This window comes from Pleurodeles waltl, chromosome 3_1 (genome assembly GCF_031143425.1).
Source record: "Pleurodeles waltl isolate 20211129_DDA chromosome 3_1, aPleWal1.hap1.20221129, whole genome shotgun sequence".
Lineage (NCBI taxonomy): Eukaryota > Metazoa > Chordata > Amphibia > Caudata > Salamandridae > Pleurodeles > Pleurodeles waltl.
The window spans coordinates 1,748,031,722-1,748,044,115 of record NC_090440.1 but is presented as its reverse complement, the minus strand read 5'-3'; the positions used below and the strand labels follow the sequence as shown (position 1 = coordinate 1,748,044,115).

Genomic DNA, 12,394 nt, shown 5'->3' with positions numbered 1-12,394 from the left:
TCCCCTAGATCCTCATACCAGTCCTGCTGCAAGCCACATTCTAAAGGGTCCTCAGACCCCTGCCATTCCTCTCCTGCGTCTGGCTGATCTAAATAATGCTCAGACAATGATCTGGGCTGACTTGGCTCCGTCGAAGTCGGAGTCAAAGTCATACGATGTCGTACGACGTCGCTCTGGCTCCGGATCATCCGGAATAAGGATGGGGCTACCACCGGTGGGCGCCAGTGGCGGAATCATCGTCATCGGACCCGGCGCCGAAGGAGGTCGACTGTGAGGCCGAAGCCACCGATGTGAATCTGAAGGGGTCCCTGCAGACCCCGCGGGGCCCGAAGACCCCTCCTAGGGTGCAGCCCGCTCAAAAATGAGACGCATGGCCTTGAAAAATTCTTCAATTTGAGCGGGGATCGATCCGGTCGGAGTCGCGCCGACCGAGGACGAATGTCTGGCCACAAGTAGCTTGAGGGATCTCTCCCTCAGGGCCTTCGGAGCTATGGCCCAACAGTCGGAGCACGAGGTGAAGTCGTGGTCTTTCTCCAGGCACCAAAGACAAACACGGTGCGGGTCCGTCACCGACATGGTGCAATGACACACACCAGATGGCTTGAACCCTGTCTTTCTTGAAGACATGACAAAGAGTCAAAAAGGCCCCGACAAACCGCTGAAGAAGGGTAGCTCTTTCCGTAACTGCGCTTAACCGGCGCGGAAGGAAAAGAACTGACGTACGCGCACCGAGACATCATCTATATAGACAACCGTGACTTCATAGATGGCTCCAACTACGCTGATGACGCACTCGGAGCTGGTTGACGCATGTGGATCCAAACGACGCCACATGACGGCGCGCGCAGGGTACTGCTCAGCAGAAAAATTCCAGATTCGAAGCTGACGCCAGGGAATTTTAAGGTAAGGAAGCTGCAGCTAGAAGTCTCTATCAGATAGGTTTTGTTTATTAAATTTTAGCTGAAGTCTGGGTAGCTGTGGCTCTGAGTAGCTAGCCTTACACAAAGAAACAAGTGCAAGGAATTTAAGCAGCACCAAAACAATTGAACAAGAAAGAAACACGACTTAAGAAATCTGACCCCACTTTATAAAAATAGCTTATTTTTGTATGAATTCATGAACACCAAAAAAAAGATCCACCGGAGGGTTCAGGAGATAAAGATTAGGATCAATAAATCAATTTCACATTACCACACATAAGCACTGTCAAATTCAACAAATTTGATGCTTAAAAACTTTTTCAAGAAAACTTTGGTCAAAGTGAAATGTGATTATTTAGAGATAGTTTGGGCGACCAGCTCCAACTGGGAGCCAGTCAAGGGTACCAGCAAGTTCCGAAGAAACAGTCACCTTCTTGAGAAAAGCAGTCTTCAGTCCATTTCCAATGTCCGTGGTCCCTTACCATTGACTTCTATGGAGTGGTCTTATGCAAATGTTTCAGGATGCTAAAGATGCTCCTGGATGCCCAAGATGCTGTGCGGTCGACGAGGGTCTTCATGAGGCCATTCCTCGGCCCATGGTCCTGATGGGAAACTTTGACCACAGGGGTTGAGGTCCCTTGGAATCCTTTTTGGTCCAGCAAAATTCCAGTTGTCACTGGAATACTGGCCCCGAGCACAACAAACTTAGCTGTTTCCTTCTTTTGCAAATAACTCTCCTTCTGGGTGACCAAACTGCACTCCAAGTGACTCTCCTGGGTTCTGCAGACCTGTGTGCAACTTTTAAGCTCTGGGTCTTGGGTGCACTGCAATGAGGAGTGACGGTATGGTGATCTCGGCTATGAACTTTGTAGGAAGTTGGCTCTGTATATACTATTTCAAAATAAGAAATAGTGTGCACAGAGTCCAAGGGTTCCCCTTTGAGGTAAGATAGTGGCAAAAAGAGATAATTCTAATGCTCTATTTTGTGGTAGTGTGGTCGAGCAGTAGGCTTATCAGAGGGTAGTGTTAAGCATTTGTTGTACACACACAGGCAATAAATGAGGGACACACACTCAAAGACAATTCCAGGCCAATAGGTTTTTATATAGAAAAATATATTTTCTTAGTTTTTTTTAAGAACCAAAGGTTCAAGATTTACAAACAATACTTTAAATGAAAGGTATTTCACTCAGGTATCTTAGGAACTTTGAATTATCACAATAGCATTTACAGTGTTGGCAAAAATGGCAATAAGCTATTTTAAAAATGGACATAGTGCAATAATCAACAGTTCCTGGGGGAGGTAAGTAAAGGTTAAGTTCACAGGTAAGTAAAGCACTTACAGGGTTCAAAGTTGGGTCCAAGGTAGCCCACAGTTGGGGGTTCAAGGCAACCCCAAAGTTACCACACCAGCAGCTCAGGGCCGGTCAGGTGCAGAGGTCAAAGTGGTGCTCAAAACACATAGGCTTCAATGGAAATAGGGGTGCTCCGGTTCCAGTCTGCCATCAGGTAATTCCCCGTGACTTCAGAGGGCAGACCAGGGGGGTTTTGTGGGGCACCGGGGGGGGGGGCACAAGCAGGCACAGAAAGTACAACATCAGCGTCACAGGAGCGGCCGGGTGCAGAGTGCAAACAGGTGTCGGGTTTTCAATAGGAATCAATGGGGAGACCCGGGGGTCTCTTCAACGGTGCAGGCAGTCACAGGGGGGCTCCTCGGGGTAGCCACCACCTGGGCTAGGCAGAGGATCACCTGGGGGTCGTTCCTGCACTGGAGTTCGGTTCCTTCAGGTCCTGGGGGCTGCGGGTGCAGTGTGTTTTCCAGGAGTCGGGTTCCTTAAAGCAGGCAGTCGCGGTCAGGGGGAGCCTCTGTATTTCCTCTGAACGCGTCGCTGTGGGGGATCAGGGGGGTCAACTCTGGCTACTCACGGGCTCTCAGTCGCCGGGGAGTCCTCCCTGTAGAGTTAGTTTTCCACAGGTCGAGGCGGGGCGTCGGGTGCAGAGTGGAAAGTCTCACGCTTCCGGCGGGAAATGTGTGGTCTTTAAAAGTTGCTTCTTTGTTGCAAAGTAGCAGGTTTGTTGAACAGGGCCGCTGTTCTCGGGAGCTTCTGGGTCCTTTTAGATGCAGGGTAGTCCTCTGAGGCTTCAGAGGTCGCTGTCCCCTGGGGGATGCGTCGCTGTTGCAGTTTTTCTTGAAGTGGGGAGGCAGGCCGGTAGGGCTGGGGCCAAAGCAGTTGGTGTCTCCGTCTTCTCTGCAGGGCTTCAGGTCAGCAGTCCTTCTTCGTCTTCAGGTTGCAGGAATCTATCTTACTCGGTTCTGGGAGCGCCTAAATACTGAATTTAGGGGTGTGTTTAGGTCTGGGAGGTTAGTAGCCAATGGCTGCTAGCCCTGAGGGTGGCTACACCCTCTTTGTGCCTCCTCCCTGTGGGGAGGGGGGCACATCCCTAATCCTATTGGGGGAATCCTCCATCTGCAAGATGGAGGATTTCTAAAAGTCAGAGTCACCTCAACTCAGGACACCTTAGGGGCTGTCCTGACTGGGGAGTGAATCCTCCTTGTTTTTCTCATTATCTCCTCCAGCCTTGCCGCCAAAAGTGGGGGCAGTGGCCGGAGGGGCGGGCATCTCCACTAGCTGGGATGCCCTGTGGCGCTGTAACAAAGGGGGTGAGTCTTTGAGGCTCACCGCCAGGTGTTACAGTTCCTGCAGGGGGAAGTGAGAAGCACCTCCACCCAGTACAGGCTTTGTTCCTGGCCACAGAGTGACAAAGGCACTCTTCCCATGTGGCCAGCAACATGTCTGGTATGTGGCAGGCTGGCAAAAACTAGTCAGCCCACACTGGAAGTCGAGTATGTTTTCAGGGGGCATCTCTAAGATGCCCTCTGGGTGTATTTTTCTAATAAGGTGCACACTGGCATCAGTGTGCATTTATTGTGCTGAGAAGATTTGATACCAAACTTCACAGTTTTCAGTGTAGCCATTATGGTGCTGTGGAGTTCCTGTTTGACAGACTCCCAGACCATATACTCTTATGCCCTGCACTTACAATGTCTAAGGTTTTGCTTAGACACTGTAGGGGCATAGTGCTCATGCACCTATGCCCTCACCTGTGGTATAGTGCACCCTGCCTTAGGGCTGTAAGGCCTGCTAGAGGGGTGACTTACCTATGCCACAGGCAGTGTGTGGTTGGCATGGCACCCTGAGGGGAGTACCATGTCGACTTAGTCATTTTCTCCCCACCAGCACACACAAGCTGGCAAGCAGTTTGTCTGTGCTGAATGAGGGGTCCCTAGGGTGGCATAAGACATGCTGCAGCCCTTAGAGACCTTCCCTGGCATCAGGGCCCTTGGTACCAGGGGTACCAGTTACAAGGGACTTACCTGGGTGCCAGGGTTGTGCCAATTGTGGAGACAAAGGTACAGTTTAGGGAAAGAACACTGGTGCTGGGGCCTGGTTAGCAGGCCTCAGCACACTTTCAAATCATACCTTGGCATCAGCAAAGGCAAAAAGTCAGTGAGTAACCATGTCAAAGAGGCATTTCCTTACAAACTTGCCAAGGCAGGCTGTGCTGCGAAAAAGATGTCAGCCAGCTGACTCTAGGGGCCAGATTTAAGAAGCCCCTGGCTCCACTTTGCACCATATTAGTGTAATTTGTTTATGCTAATGTGACGTTAGTATGGCAGAAACGCTGCAACATATTTACAAAGTGGCGCAATGCATGTATTGCGCCACTTTGTAAACCCTTGCTCTATATTATGCCTGTGCCAGGCATAATGCATGCAAGGAGGGCGTTCCAGCTTTAGGAAGCCCAGAGAAATGGTGCAGTGGAATCTATGAGATTCCACTGCGCCATTGTGCGCGTCATTTTTAACACCTGCCTAAGGCAGGTGTTAAAATGACGCTTCCATTGCTTTGAATGGGCCTCCTTTCACTTTGCAGGATTAGCATCAACATTTTTGGCGCTAATCCTCCAAAGTGCCAAACTAGTGTCAAAATTGTTGACGCTAGTTCCCTCATGTTCGCCGTGGTGTGCTGTATCATAAATACGGCGCACACATGGTGGTATTAGGAGGGAGCAATGGGACGCAAGAAAAATGGCGCATCATCACATGATGCGCCCCTTTTCATAAATATGCCCCCAGGAGTGTCCACTTCTAACTGGCTCAGGGAACAACTTCTGCACAAGCAGGACACAGCAGGCATATTCCTTTCCTAGCACAAGAAGCAGCAGGTGCAGTTCAAATTTAGTGCTGCCTCTTATTTATGGTTCCAACGTCATAAGGGCAGTCCTTCCTTTGTCTTCTTCTCCAGTCAAGCAAGATTTGAGTTCTGGGTGCCAGGTGTGCCCCTTTTATGCCCAGAAAGTGCCCTTAGGGGAGGCTGCGGTCACTAGCCAATGGGCTACTAGGTTCCTTCACAGCTGATGACACCTTCCAGTGAAGTGTGCGATCTAGCTATTCCAGAGTGCACTACTCTGCCCACTTGCAAGGTATCAGGACCCCTCTCTTGGTGTGTGGAGATTGGTATCCCACTCTACGGGTGCAGCTAGCTCCAGGCTACATGCCTGCGGGAAAAACCATTTGGCAGCTGTTTTCCCTTTCTGTCCCCGCTGCCAGCCTGTCTACCTACACCAGAGTCCTTCAAACATTTCAGCACGAGGTCCATATCATATATTTTACAAATATTCACAGGCAAAACATAGCAGTTTTAGAAATGAATGAATACAATTTAAATGAATGAATAAGGCTTACTTGTATATTTTTTGTGATGAGCATGATATGATTCAAAACAAAAGAGAAATGCAACAATTACAAAGAAACAATGTCATGCTTAGACAGAGAAATTATATATAATGTGCAAAAATGTCAAACATTAGCAAATTTTCTGATAAACTAATCAATTGCCTAACTGTAGATAATAAAAGCAGGCTATTCATTTTTTAATTCAAGAAAATATAATAAATACTGAAAATGTACAAATGTACAGCTCCAATTTTGTGGCACACAATAAGAAAAACAAACACACTCCAGGAAAGAACTTCAGTAAAACAAACAAAGAAATTCAAAATAAACTTGAGCCATTAATCAAGGTCAGACAAAAATACATTCAGACTGCACCTTTCTACACCATTCTGGCAATTGGAGTTTTGAATTGTAAACAAAAAACATGAAGCACAAGATTAATGGGAATGATGGAACTGATTTTTTTCATTTCAAAATATCACTGAACTGAGGTTTCACACTTGAGAAGCCAATTATTAAATTGGACATCAAATGCTCATCAGATAAATTTGCTCAATATTTAGACTTGACATACTTCATTTTTGAAAATGTTTGTTAGAGTCTAAGGAGGCACGCTTTCATTCTTTGTTACAGGCCTATGTGTGCCAGCCAGATTGAAGGCCTCGTAAAGAGACTCAGCAAATAGCCTCTGAGTGGCAACTTTCTAAAAGTTGAATGTGTCAACAAGTTACATTAATTTCCACTTGGGCATCAAGTCAAGTGTACTGTAATGAGTTGTATGATACCCTGAAGTACCAACTTTGGGAGTTCCATTTCAGACGTTACCAGGGCTGAGGTGTGAGCCTGTAAGTCTGTACTTGCCAACTGGGCTTCCAGAGTAAAAATTACAATTTAGGAGTTTTACTGACAGAACCTGTAAAATACAGGTTCTGCCTTGAATATATTGCATCCTGCCTTAAGTCTCGGGGGCCCTGATGTAGGTAGACGGATATATATTATAAAGGGAAGGGTGGGCTTTGCCATTGCCTTAAATGGCAAAGTCGAGTTATTAGTTAAACCTGTTCTACCAGTCTGCATTGGCTGTCTGGGAGACATGTTTAGTTTGTCATTCTCAGGGTGGCACTACTAGTGGTACAGTCCACGAGGGACACTTTACCTTTAGACCCTAGGTGCCCCTTGTACATATTACTAGGGACTTACAAGTAAGTTAAGCCATGCCAATTGGGTACAAGCCAATTAACCATGTACCTTTGTAAGGTCTTAGCACTGAGCCGGATTAGTAGCACTCAAGGCATTTCAGAGCCATTACACCAATGCTTTGTTCTCAAAATCGGGACAAAAAGTGGGGTGGAATCTGCAAAAAGCCTGTTTTCTCATTGTGAGGCCTTATAAGAACCTTTGTATGCGTACAAGTGATGCAAGTGAACTCTTATGTGACATTTAGTAACCAAGCACTAGTGGCTCACTCTATCTGGTTATATGTGCTTCACAGTGGGTATTTCATGTCATTGTATATGCAACTGACAGAAGATGTGTGCAAGCATATTATTTTGTGTATTATTATGTTGAAGGCCAGCTTATCATTTCTTTCTGTGATCTGTTTCTGAAACAGAGTACATGTCTAGCTTCATAACACCTAATTCTGTATTCTAAGGAACAGTCGACAGGTGCCAGATCACAAAGTTGGCACCTTAAGGGATAAGGCAGGAACAGTATAGTCAGAATGTATGGATGGAGGTTGTTATAACTACTAATAGTATGTAATACACTTTACAAAGTGAATTATTCGCTGTAGCTCATAGCAGATGATCACCTTCTAAATGACAACTCTGGAACACTTACTGATGCCAAACGAAGAAGACCCAACCTTTATATGTCAGTTAGTGCCTAGTTCTTATTCCTGCATCCTAACCCCACCACTGGAGAGCACTTTTTCGAGATTAAACTCGATTCAGACTTTATGAGAACATATACATACACATACATGCATTTCCGAAGACTTCAGACTATCAGAAGACAGAAGGGATCTAAACTGCACTACTGTCACAGAAGATTGAGTCCGTAATAGTCCCTTTGTCGAAGCAAGGAGAGCTTTGATTTCATTTTGGGGCTTGGATTACCTATCTAAAATTAAATTCCTTGTCTGTGATAGGAGGCCCGAATACATAAAACATTTTCCTCTTATCAGCTTTTTTTTAAAGAGGTAATAGGCTTGAATAGGGGGTGGCTTCATTTTTTGGCTTCAATTTATCCACACTGCTGGCCTATGTATGTATGCATGTAAGCAGCACTGATCATGCTTTCTGTATCACAGGTAATGGGAGTCGTAGGACCTTCAAGTGTGGCAGATGGGCTACCTCTTCTTCATCTCAGCCCATACCTTTCTCCACCACTCCCCTTCAGCACAGCTGTCGTCCGCCTGGTGGCATTACAGATACAGGTGTGCATTTGTATTGCAATTACATATTTCCACTCCAGAAATATTCTTGTTCTCAGGTAATATTAGATGCCCTGTCTGTAGGAAATTCACTTTTCTGTGCAATGTCATCAGATTTTTCACATTTCTTTAGTTTGGTTTTGCTGAATTTTTGGCTCTGTGGACTCAGAGATTGCCATTCAGTCTCCTAGTGCATGTGATCTGACCCTAAAATATTGTGCAAAATTTGCTAAAACATTATTGCCTTTTATTTTTAACATAAGGCCATAGAAACACGGAACAGGAGATGACCACTGACACAAAAGTTAAATGTAACATGTGGACTGCATTGGACTTTTACTCCCATGACATATTCTATCAACATGTGACTTGTAAAAGACAGGCTTCAGGTCTACCATTGTAGTCTGGATGATTGCAGACTAAAATATTAAAGCTGCATATACCATGTCTAATCAAACCATTTTGCGTTTATAAAAACCTAGTTTTAAGCATTAGCTTAGTCACCTAGAAGGGTGCATTGTAACCCAAATGCATGTTGCTCTTAATGTAAAAGGATATGCCAAATATTAAAAGGACTATGCCCCTAAAGTGACAAGCTACAAAGTGCAACTTTTTACTGTATGTACAATGTGATTTTTTTCATATGAAGTGGCTTATTTGTAATTAAATGTTACCTTTTCGCAAATATGATTAGGTATATACTATAATGGTAATTCAAAGTTTTTTTTTATTATCAAACAATCTAGTTTACTAGTCAAGCTAGATTTTGTTTGACTGAAGTGTAAAGGTAACTTTATAAAAAACCTGATTTGATAGAGACTTCTAGCCACAGATTTCTTACCTTAGAATTATTTCCAGGCATCAGACTGGATCCTGAAACTTTTCTTGAGCAGTACCAGTGTATACCAATAGATAACAATGTTCGGCTCCAGCTGGCATCATTGGCATCATCCACACCAGAAGTGACCTGCACGGTGTCTGTGTAGGAGCCCCCTCAGCACACTGATGTCAGTTCTTTTCTTTCCACAACAGTCAGTGCAGATTGGGAGAGAGCTCCCCCTTAGCCATTTTTTGTCTAACCTATTTTCGACTTTTCATCAAAGTGTTTTTTCACATTTTCTACTGGTGTGGCAGAAATGTCGTCTAGAAAGGCCGGCTTCAGGCCCTGCGTCGCTTGATACCGCCAGATGTTGGTGAAAGACCGGCACCATCCCCATTCTGATCCCCGACTCCCAGGAGCCATATGGACACCTACTCGGCACCTACTGGGTCCATACTCCCCAAGTTGGATCCTGAGCTTTGTTCCTATGGGCTCGGGGAGGATTGGGAGGGGTAGCTGGACCCTGAATATTACCAGCACCTTGGATTCCAACTAGGACCTGGCAGACACCAGCGGACTGGATACTTCTCTAGATTCTGGCATGGTCTCCCTTCCTACTGTGGCTACAGAGGAGGGAGCCTCTTTCTCATTTATGGTGTGGAGAGCGGCTGAGGTTCTTGACCTTCATTTGCCCTCAGTGGCAGTAAAGATTAATGTCTTGACTGAGGTACTTCAACCGGGAGTGTCCCCTCAGAACATATTCTCCCATTCTATGAAGCCCTCACAGATGTCCTGATAGGGTCTTGGTCCAAACCCTGCACAGGATCTCCTGTGAACAGGACGATTGCTTGCCACAACCACCCCGCCCCGGGGAACCCCAGTTTTTTCTGCGCTCAACTCAACTAAAAAACAGCCTTTGCAGCCACAACTGGTGCATCCCCAGATTGAGACATGTTGGTGAGTACTCAAAAATGCAAAGTTCCAAAAGTAGTTCAGAGAGTTCCCAAGAGAAGTTAAAAAATCACAAAAGAATGGAAGCAGGAAAAGTTCAAAAAGATCAAAAACAAGTAGTATGCAGGCACGTAATGGTCTGCACTGAAAACAGTAGCGTACACTTAATCACTGTATGTCAAGTACAAATACAAGTTCTATCCTCACCGCTGATCACCACCATTAGAAATGGGGTCTCTGGTTTACAGTCAGTTTGTACTCTGTCCAACCAAGGACCCTCACTCTAGTCAGGGCAATGCAGATACACACTTAAGATAACCCCTGCTCACCCCTTTGGTAGCTTGGCACAATCAGTCAGGCTTATCTCCAAGGCAATGTGTGAAGTATTTGTACCAACACACACAGTAGCACAATGTAAACACCACAAAATGGACACTACGCCAGTTTAGAAAAATAGACAATATTTATCTAAATCAAACAAGACCAAAACAACAAAAATCCATCATACACAAGTTATGAATTTTTAAAGTAAAAATAGTCTTACTCGATAGAAAACAATGTAAATGTTGTTTTTGCACAAAGTACCTAGTTTGCATCAAAAATAAAGCTGCATGGTGAGCGTGCGCCTGGAAACTCAGGATGCGTTGATTCCTTACTCACAGGGAGGCCGTGCTTCGTTTTTTCTCTGGTCAGGTAGACGATGCAAGGTTTTTCGATGATGCGTGAGAAATGCAGCCGCACGTGATGGAAAAAACGCGCTGCAAGGGGTTGCTTAGTTTTTACCACCACGTTGCAGGTGGTGCATCAAAATTTTCCTCGCACTGCTCCCTGTGTGTGGAATTCATTCCTTGTTCCACCAGCTTCACCTTTCACGGGCCCCGGAACTGGATAGGGCACCACTTGGCAGGGCTGGAGTCCCAGCAGAGAGTCCTTGTGCTGGCAGAGGAAGTCTTTGATGGCCCTGAGACTTCAAAACAGTCCTCTTTCAGGCAGAAGCAGCAACTGCAGGCCAACCAGGCAAAAGGCTTCATGCCCTCCTGCATCCTGCTGGTAAATCATGCCAGCTGGCATATGCCAGTTCTGCAACGGGACCTAAAGTTTCAGTGGGCGCAGCATCAGGAGAATCTCTCCGACATGGTTCAGATCTGAAGGAACTGCAAAAGACCTGCAGTGGTGGCTAACAAACAACGACTGGGTCAGAGGCAGACTCCTCTCCCTACCTCAACCATATGTCACAGTAGTGACAGATGCATCACTTGTGGGATGGGAAGACCATCTGGGAGAAGTGGAGATCAGAGGGCTCTACCTTTCAGCAGAATCCAGACTCCAAATCAACTTGCTGGAGCTCCAGGCAATCCAGCAAGCATTGAATGCCTTTCTTCCCTCTGTCAAGGGAAAGATAGTGCAGGTGTTCACAGACAACACAAGCCCCATGTGGTACTGCAACAAAAGGGGCGGGGTGGGGTCGTGACCCTTTGCCAAGAGGCTCTGCATCTCCAGACATGGCTGGAAAAGCAGGGCATAACCCTGGTGGTTTAACACCTGGCAGATTTTCTGATCCCTAGGTTGGACAAACTCAGCTGTCAATTCCTAGCGGATCACAAGTGGTGTCTCCATTCGGAGGCGGTGCAAGGTCTCTTTCAGCAGTGGAGAGAGCCTTGGTTAGATCTGTTTGCCTCTAAAGAGAACGTGCAATATCAGCAGTTTTGCACATTGGAATTTCCAAGGCGGCTTTCACTCGGAGCTGCTTTTTGTAGCGAATGGAGCTTAGGCCTCCTGTACACCTTTCAACTCATATCACTTCTGTCCAGAGTTCTCAAGAGGATCAGGAACAACCGGGCCCAAGTAATCCTTGTGTTCCGGACTGAGCACGAAGTATCTGATATCCCGAGCTTCTGTGAATGAGCATTGATTCTCTGATCAGGCTGCCCCTTCATGAGGATCTTCTGGTGCATCAGCAGAGGAGGGTTCTCTACCCAAACCTGTCAACTCTCGTCCTTATTGCGTGGAGAATGAGCAGTAACAGTTCACAGCCTTCGACCTTCCTTCCAAAGTCTGTAATGTTATTCAGGCAGTCAGGCGCCCCCCAACCAAGACTGTGTACATCTGCCGATGGCAACAATTTGTAAATTATTGTAAAAAAAAAACTATTGACTCCCTATCTGCATCTCTGACATTCTTCTCTTCGTTCTAACCCTTGCCCCTGGGGGCTCTGCTGTGGGTACTCTTAAGGGCTATCTTTCTGCTTTGTCTGCCTTTCTGCGGCTGCCTGATCAACCCTTTTTAAGTCTCCTATTGTAAATAAGTTTTTTAAAGGGCTTGTACACATGTTTCTCCTTCACTCTTTATAATGCCTCAGAAGGGCCTTAATTTGGTTCTGCATTATGTGTGCTCCCTCTGCTCAATTGTCCCCCCCCCCGGCTGCTGACCATCATGGCAGCCTTTCTAGTGGCAATATTATCTGTCCTGTGGGTGAGTCAGCTGCAGGCTTTGTCTTCCAAGCCTCCCTACTTCAGTGTGTTTCTAGA

General features: G+C 46.1%; 1 protein-coding gene across 1 annotated transcript in view; it reads left to right on the top strand.

The window, feature by feature from the left end:
- The window catches only part of UNC80 (unc-80 homolog, NALCN channel complex subunit), a 2,774,722-nt gene that overhangs the window by 2,228,299 nt on the left and 534,029 nt on the right, over nucleotides 1–12,394 (top strand). Inside the window, exon 52 of the mRNA XM_069225668.1 lies at nucleotides 7,973–8,098. Coding sequence (XP_069081769.1) covers nucleotides 7,973–8,098 — 126 coding nt within the window. The remainder of the gene's footprint in view (nucleotides 1–7,972; nucleotides 8,099–12,394) is intronic.